The following is a 7,548-nucleotide window of genomic DNA, read 5'->3' as shown; positions in this document are numbered from 1 at the left end:
TCCTCTTCCTCGCGCGTTTATTATATGGCATTTTTCGCGCCTATCATTTTGTAAATGAAAATAAATTGTAATTGTTAATAGAAAACATGTCATTTTGTTGAGCTCTCACGTCTTCTCAGGACACAATGCGTTTCAGGTGTTGCGTAGCAACCGATTACTTGCTCACTTTAAGTTACAGTGATCAATAGATAAAAAGGAAAGTACACCTGAACATTCAAAAGAGCTCATGACTAAATGAAAGGTGTGATGGTGGAAGTGGGTGTCGGTCCATCAGGCCGATGCAGCCACCTGCGGTCGCCATTAGGAAGTAGCTGTCGAGCACCGTGGTGGAGTTGATGGAGCAGGGGAACAATACGGCACTCAGTTGGCACAATGGATGTCAGCGAGCACAAAGACATCCTACATTATACACTTTTGTATAACGTTTAGTGGAGAAAAAAGGTTGACGTGAGGGCGTCGTGTTTTGTCGAATGGTTCGGGCGCCATAAATGACCAAAGTGTCTGAATTCAGTGGCGTTATTCATGCGATTCACACCCGATGACCAAGTTTTCATGTAAAAAGTTTTTCACACCAACTCAATCTACGCTTGAATCTGACATTTTTCTTCTTCTTTTTTTGGAGACTTGTGCGACCCACATGAGCATCTGGTGGTTCAGGTTCAGCAGGACTCCATTGAGCAACACGAGCAGCAATTAGAGCCCAATCAGCAAATGTAGTTATTGTTACCCCCCCCCCCCCCTCCCCTGAGAGCCCCCCATGGCTAACAACTCTCATTGGGACCGGATTCAGTCCTCCGGCTACATGCGACAGCCACGAGAGGAAACAAAGACCCCTCCATTACTCCTTATTCATGAGGCCCGTTGCATTATTATATTTGATCATCCTGCGGAGGAAGCCGAACGCTTTCTGTTCCTCTTTTACAAACCGACAGTTTTCGGAGTTCCTCTTTTCACGTCCCGTAAATCGTGGCTTTCATTCTGGTCTTTCTTTTTTTTAGGAGGCAGGGAAGTAAATCTTGTGCTGCGGAACCTTAAAACTGAATTACCGACAGAGTCCGTGCCCAGTGCAGAATGGAGTGATTACAGTCAGGGACATCAGAAAAGCCTTTGATTTCTCAGTTTCTTTGTTCCCATTCATTATATTTCCCCCCTCCGTTGCTCGTGGACTCCATTCTAATAGAAATAGACCCTTACTGGGAGCCTGGGCCACTGGATGCACCATGTGGGCCTTTAATGAGGCATTACGTCCTTGTTATGGTGCAGGGATCTGATGGTGGCTTATTGTATGTGGTGCAATTTGCAGGAATAACAGGCTACCCAGAATGCATTGCACACACAAAAACACCAAAGGAGACTTTGGCTTGTGTGGATAAAATTATGAAAAAGGCTTTTGAACGTTAAGCCGTGTTCTTCTTCATGACTCCAGTCACGGCTATTATTAACTCTTAAACACCAGCGTTCACATCATCTTTCCTCTTTTAAATCTCAAACAGCTGGAACATGTGACGCCTCTTGGATCACGATGTTACTGCATCGTTTCCACTCGCCCAGAACAGTTCTGGTTCCGATCCAACAGCACTGGACTCTCTACATTTTTCTGGGCCACAATCAAAGACACGCCGGTGTAGCGTTACCCCGGTTACTAATTATATATTTAAATTTATACCCCGACTGATCCACTGCCGACATATTTCCATAACCACGTGAAACATTTAAGAAAGGGAAGGGATCCGTTCAGCAGCATTTGACGCCCCCCCCCCGCTGGATAAATCTCTTCCTGAATCCAGCTCAGATTAAATCAGAAATATGAACCCACATAAATCCACGAGAGGAACAAACACCACAATGTTAAAAAGCGTGACGCTGTAAATAATGAGGGAAATTGTAAACATGCGAGCGACAATAAGTGCAACCGAGCTGCAGATGTAAATAAAGACAGTTTGTGTTTATTGACTCATAAAACATCCTTCAAACAATGACCCTGTTTCCAGGTCAGGCCTCTGTACAATGCTTACTAAGCAGTTTTATGTTTATAGAAAACGTATGAGGGGCCAAGCTTAAAATCACGAGGCTCCTTCAAATTTCATGGCAGGTACTCTGGAAAGAAATTACAGCATTCCATCGACAAATATCTTCAAGCAATAAATATGCATTTATAAATAGTGTAAATTTACATCAAAATACAAAAATTAATTAAAGTTCACTCATCTATGTGCAACCCTTTTTCGGAGACTTGGCTGATTTCTTCTCCCCCAACATAAAGTCTTCAAAATATCATCAAAGTTCCAGCAAAATGAAATCAAAATGTTTTGATGTTAAAAAAAAAATTTTAAAAAGAGAAAGAAATGGGAGGACGATGAATGTCTCAACGTTTCACATTTTTTAAAAACTGGTGTTCATGTGGTCGTCCTGACCGCCGAGGCGTCTATCTGACGTACAAAAGGCCGGCTATGCTAACGACTCATCTCATGGAGGGGAGGGAGCAAAGCTCTGGTGTCAAACTCACAAACAGAATACAAAGATGGAAAACAGAAAAACTATCAAGTCAGTCAGTCGTCTTGGCGTGACGGTGTTGCCAGTTAAAACATTATGTACAAAACTTTGATTCACCCTTTTTGTCGTTTGTTTTTTGTTTGTGTGGGATCGTGGAGTATTTTCTCGTGGGGGGTCCAGCCGGGCCGGCGGGAGAACAGTCTAGTCATGACGACAGGAGGCGCCGCCACCCCCCTCCGGTCCACCGGGGGGAGGCACACCACTCTGAGGCAGGTTGCATAGACACACAGCTTTCACGCAGCTGCCTTATGGGATCGCTAAAGAGCGCCGATTGAGGACTGCCGGCTTGCTTCCTGAATATCAGAAAAAATAAATAAAAAGATGTTTCCGGAGAGTTTCCGATTGGTTCTAAGAGTCCTCAGAACAACAGCGTTCACTCAGACAGCATCAAGAGGAAGACGGCAGGGGACTCGCCTGGAGACGGAGACAGGAAGAACACACTGAGCTCTGCGGACCAACTCTTGGACCTCTAACACCAAAGCATGATTCAAAAGAGGCAATCCTCCAGATGTAAGTCCTGCTTCATCGAGAATTTGTTTTTAAGTGAAAAAAAATAATGGAAATGTGCCAAGGGTTTAGCCTTTATATTTTTTTCCAGGAGATTCACCATTGACACGTCGTGCGTAATACTGCAAATCTATAAATATTGCGGATCTTTCAGCAGTGGGTTAAAGACGGTGACCTCGGTCGGCGATGGACATTAAGTAAACAGACATTTATTTAAAGATCTTCGAGATTGCCACTTTAAGACTCCTCTGTGTTGGAACTGCTCCGCTCTGGTTACCTTCGCATTGAAAATGCGGAAGGTTATGTTTTGATCGCCGTGTATTTATTTATTTGTATGCGTGTTATTCGCATAACAAAAAAAATTTAAACCGAATCGGATGAAATTTGGTGGGATGATTGGTTATTATCCGGGGACCATTTGATTAGATCCTGGGATCAATCGGGTCAAAGGTCAAGGTCATGGATAGGTCAAAATCTTCTTTTTTACCATAGCACGGTCAATTTCTATCCAATTGGAATGCAACTAATGCCAACATTTTTATAATTCAATGCCCAATCTTGTGATATGCGAAGGTATGCGCTCTACCGAGTGCCCATTCTAGTTCTGAATGAGACAGGTGCAGCTGGCGGCCGCGTGCCGATGCTTACCAGGGTGAACTGGTCATAGACCTGCATGAGGTCCTCGACCTTGTACTGCTCCAGCACCACAAAGTTGTCCAGGTTGGCGCTCCCCCGACGGGCACAGTCCTGGCAGTGCACCACATACGTCTTCCTGCTGTTGCTCTCCGTGGTCACAAACAGCAGGTCGAACACCTCCACCTGGACGAGAGGCCGGCACAGAGGGGTTTCAAGTGTCGCAGACGGAGATGCGGAAATCCCGTCCGCGCGGTGGTTTAGGTCAAGTGAGCGCTCACCTCACAGATGCTGCAGTAATGGGCCGGCTCGCTCTGGGTCCTCCCGTGCCACACCAGTGACCCCCCAGATGCCTGCAGCAGCTCCCGCTGCATCTGACACTGCTTCAGCGTCCGGAGCAAACAATACCTGCCGTACAGAAACACACGTGTTGGGAGAGTTCTGGGGTATTTTGTGTCAGGTATTTGGTTCTACGATTCCAGAGAGTCCTCACTTGATCATCTCAAAGAGCCGGTGGTCCGACACTTTGATGTTCCTGGCCATGTTCCAGGAGAGGTGGATCATGGGAACGATGGATTTGACACTCTGCAGCTTGTTCCACTCGTAGCGCTCCACCGCCAGCTTGTACTGATGCGCTGGGGACGGATAACCAAGACAAGAGGCACTCCTCATTTAACCCGGACGCCGGTGGGAACGTGTGTTTATCCAGCTGAGCTCTCCGGCTCACGTCGGCAGCACGTTGTGTCACACTCGTGCACCTGGAGGCGGTCCTGAAAGTCTGGAGGAATTATAATGTCTGTCCGAGGCTCTGCTCCATGTCAGCAGGTTGACACCATGAACACATGCGCAACGCAGTAGTTAGTTTCCTTCTCTCACCTGTGAGGGGTCCGACATTCCACGCAATGTTGTTGCACCAGCCGATGGCCTGAACCCAGTGAATCGTGCCCGTGTTGAGCCACACCAAGTCTCCGGGGCGCTGGATGAACCGATACACGGGCACGTTGGTCTCGTACAGGTCCTCCAGGTTGGGCCACCACGAGCCCATCAGGAAGTTGATGTTGTTCCTGCAAGAGGAGGAAGAGTTTTAAAAAAAGACACGCCGTCGCCGTCGTCCCCGGAGACGGGCCGAGAAGCTCTCAAGTCGCTCACTTTTCGCAGAAGTCGGTGATGACGCCCCAGTACGTTTCAGGCACGGCGAACCACTCGCAGTCCCCAGGACCGATGTTGATGTTGACCGAACAGAAATTGTTGTTCTCTTGGTGACCTGCAAAAAAATAATAAAAAGGATGCGATTAATATATTTATATATATATACACAAATTAAATGAAAATAAAAAGCAGTAGCCGCCGCTGCTGTCTGCCTCGCGAGGACAACCTCACTTTCATTCTTTTAAAATGAAAAGTATCGCTCGGCCGAGCTGAACAACGAATAATTCAACAACAGCCGCGATGTTGGCAGAGAAGTCGTACGCAGAGCGACACGGCGTCCAACGCCGAGCGCTGCGTTACATCATGTAAACTAACCGGACCATCACCGGTGTGCCCCACATCAGACTGGAGCCGTGACTTAAAGACGGGCGAGTCCGATGATTGTTCGTTCCTATTGTGATGTTTACTGCACATGTAATACAATTAAAAACAGCAGGAAGAAGGAGACTACCCGCTGCCACCATATTTAAGTTTAGTTTATAGTGACCTATAGATTACTCTTCATTTAATCTTCCCAAATCAACCGCTCCTTGTTTACTGAGGCCTTTACCAAGCCAGCGGCAGGAATGAATAGAAACGGTTTGCGTGCAGTGTTCCGCCGCTCACGGTCAGAAAATGAGCAAAACATTATTTATTTTTACGTTGGTGTAAAAATGAGCAAATACACAAAAACTTTATGAGGAAATACTCAAATGTCATTAAAATGTTGACCGCCACGGTATTTATTCTGCCCATGAGTACCTGGTGTCCTGCTCCCTGGCACCTTCATGTAGAGCTGGACGGTGTTCATGCCCAGGATGGTGTGTCCTACATGGCTGAGCAGGTTACCGGCTGACACCACGCGGGCAAAAGCTGGCAGTTTGGACAACTCCTGAAGCTGCTGCTTCCACCTGTTGCACAAATACTAATATTATAGTCCTTATTCCCAACGACCTGGATCAAAAAGCACCTGACGAGGTGGTTCACACGGTCCAACGGTCAACGGTTCACTCACTTCTTTTCGTCGGAGAGGTCGATGTTGGTGCCAAACTTGATGTGTTTGAAAGACCCCTTCCTTCGACACATCGCACTGGGAGCGGATGAGAGTTGAATGTAGTTAGAAGGATGACATGAAGAAGAAGAAAGATGCACACACTGAGGATTGAAATCTGAGGAGATGGAAAGAGAGAAAAGAAAAAAACAACTCACCTGTCCGAAGAACCGGCTTCTGTTTCCGGCTCCTTCTTCTTCTCATTCTCCTCCTGCCACAAATAAAAAGTATTAAGAATCAAGACACTTTGAGAATGTCCTCAGACGCTCGCCAAACCATCCTGTGAAGTCAGTACCATTTCATTTTGACTGCGGACAGGAGCATCACACCACCAACAACTGATCAGAATAAACTGGTAGACATAGTCCTTATTGTAGGTTCTACAATCTCTCTCTGGTAACCACTGTGTGTCGAGTCCATCAAAGGTTTATGTGACACACAACTCGGGTTTATCTGCTGCACAGATCAGTTTTCCAGGACACAGTTTTAGTGTGTGTGTGTGTGTGTGTGTGTGTGTGTGTGTGTGTGTCTCCCACTGACCCGCAGCGACTCCTGGAAGGATGAGGCCTGGTACTGGGCGTACTTGATGACGGTGGTGTGGGAGCGGCTGCTCTCGCAGCGCCACATCTTCCTGCTGCCACTGGGGTCCCAGTTCTCGTCAGTGGGCTGGGCCAACTGGGTCCGCACCTCCACCAGATGGTCCGGGTTGGCCTCCACCAACGTCTTGGTAGAGAACAGGCCCAGATCTGTGCGCGGAGGAGGAGCCAAAGGAGGAGGGCAGTTAGAGGCGAGTTGAGTATTAGTTTTAAAAGTTACCTCGGAGAGAAAAAGAAAAGATTTCTTCCATTCAAGCGTTACATAAAAAAAAATACTTTCCCTTGACATTCATGTATAAACTTTCAAACACTTTATCTTCTAATTAAAAAAAGATAACGAGGGGAAACCGCAAGAATAAAGGTCACCGTCGACCTCACACCTGCTGTGTCGCTGGTTAGACGCTTCATTGTATGACGTGTGCTTCCATGTTTAATTTTGTCTTTCTAAAACTTTGGCCACATAACTCCTCCACAAATAAGCACCGATTAATATGCCAGATATCGACAGGGTATGACATAATAGAGCAGCGTGTGATTATAAGAGATGCAAAGATGTTTGCAAGTTCTTGGCAAAGCCAAATAGTTCTCCCAACAGCCAACCTGTGCAGTAACATTTTCCACCTGCAGGTGGTGCTGTTGCCATACATGTCAAACTTCATCCACACACAAACACACACACACACACACACACACATTCCACTGATGCCACATGATCGCAGGGACACACCCACAGAGCCACGTGAGACTGGAGCAGACAGCAACATCCAGCTGCACGTGCTCACAGCTGCCTTCACAAATCACTCGGCAGCTCCACCCAAACACATCCCGGCGCTTGGACCGCGGCCTCGTACCGAGTTTGAGCGCTCCGGCCAGTCCTCTGATGACGGTGACCGGGTTGGACGGATTGGTGCAGAACTGATGGAGGGGTGGAAAGAAGGCGTCCCTCTTGTTTTCCAACTGTATGCGAGAGGAGACACAGGACCGGTCAGGCAACGCGGGACCAAACTCCAAAGAGGAGCG

General features: G+C 47.2%; 1 protein-coding gene across 4 annotated transcripts in view; it reads right to left on the bottom strand.

The window, feature by feature from the left end:
- Nucleotides 1–1,926: 1,926 nt before the first annotated feature.
- The window catches only part of kdm6a (lysine (K)-specific demethylase 6A), a 35,710-nt gene continuing 30,088 nt past the window's right edge, over nt 1,927–7,548 (bottom strand). For 2 of the 4 annotated variants that reach the window (XM_056425274.1, XM_056425293.1), the window contains 11 exons: nt 7,380–7,485; nt 6,473–6,678; nt 6,091–6,143; nt 5,897–5,971; nt 5,644–5,792; nt 4,843–4,957; nt 4,570–4,757; nt 4,187–4,328; nt 3,975–4,101; nt 3,709–3,879; nt 1,927–2,846 (listed from right to left, as the gene is read on the bottom strand). In XM_056425274.1, the coding sequence (XP_056281249.1) occupies nt 2,811–2,846; nt 3,709–3,879; nt 3,975–4,101; nt 4,187–4,328; nt 4,570–4,757; nt 4,843–4,957; nt 5,644–5,792; nt 5,897–5,971; nt 6,091–6,143; nt 6,473–6,678; nt 7,380–7,485 (1,368 nt within the window). In that variant the 3' untranslated portion in view covers nt 1,927–2,810. Of the gene's footprint in view, nt 2,968–3,708; nt 3,880–3,974; nt 4,102–4,186; nt 4,472–4,569; nt 4,758–4,842; nt 4,958–5,643; nt 5,793–5,896; nt 5,972–6,090; nt 6,144–6,472; nt 6,679–7,379; nt 7,486–7,548 lie in introns of those variants that run through there. The other 2 variants (XM_056425284.1, XM_056425302.1) reach the window with 2 other exon arrangements.

This window comes from Pseudoliparis swirei, chromosome 2, assembly GCF_029220125.1.
Source record: "Pseudoliparis swirei isolate HS2019 ecotype Mariana Trench chromosome 2, NWPU_hadal_v1, whole genome shotgun sequence".
Classification (NCBI taxonomy): Eukaryota; Metazoa; Chordata; class Actinopteri; order Perciformes; family Liparidae; genus Pseudoliparis; species Pseudoliparis swirei.
This window is presented reverse-complemented; position numbering and strand designations above follow the sequence as displayed.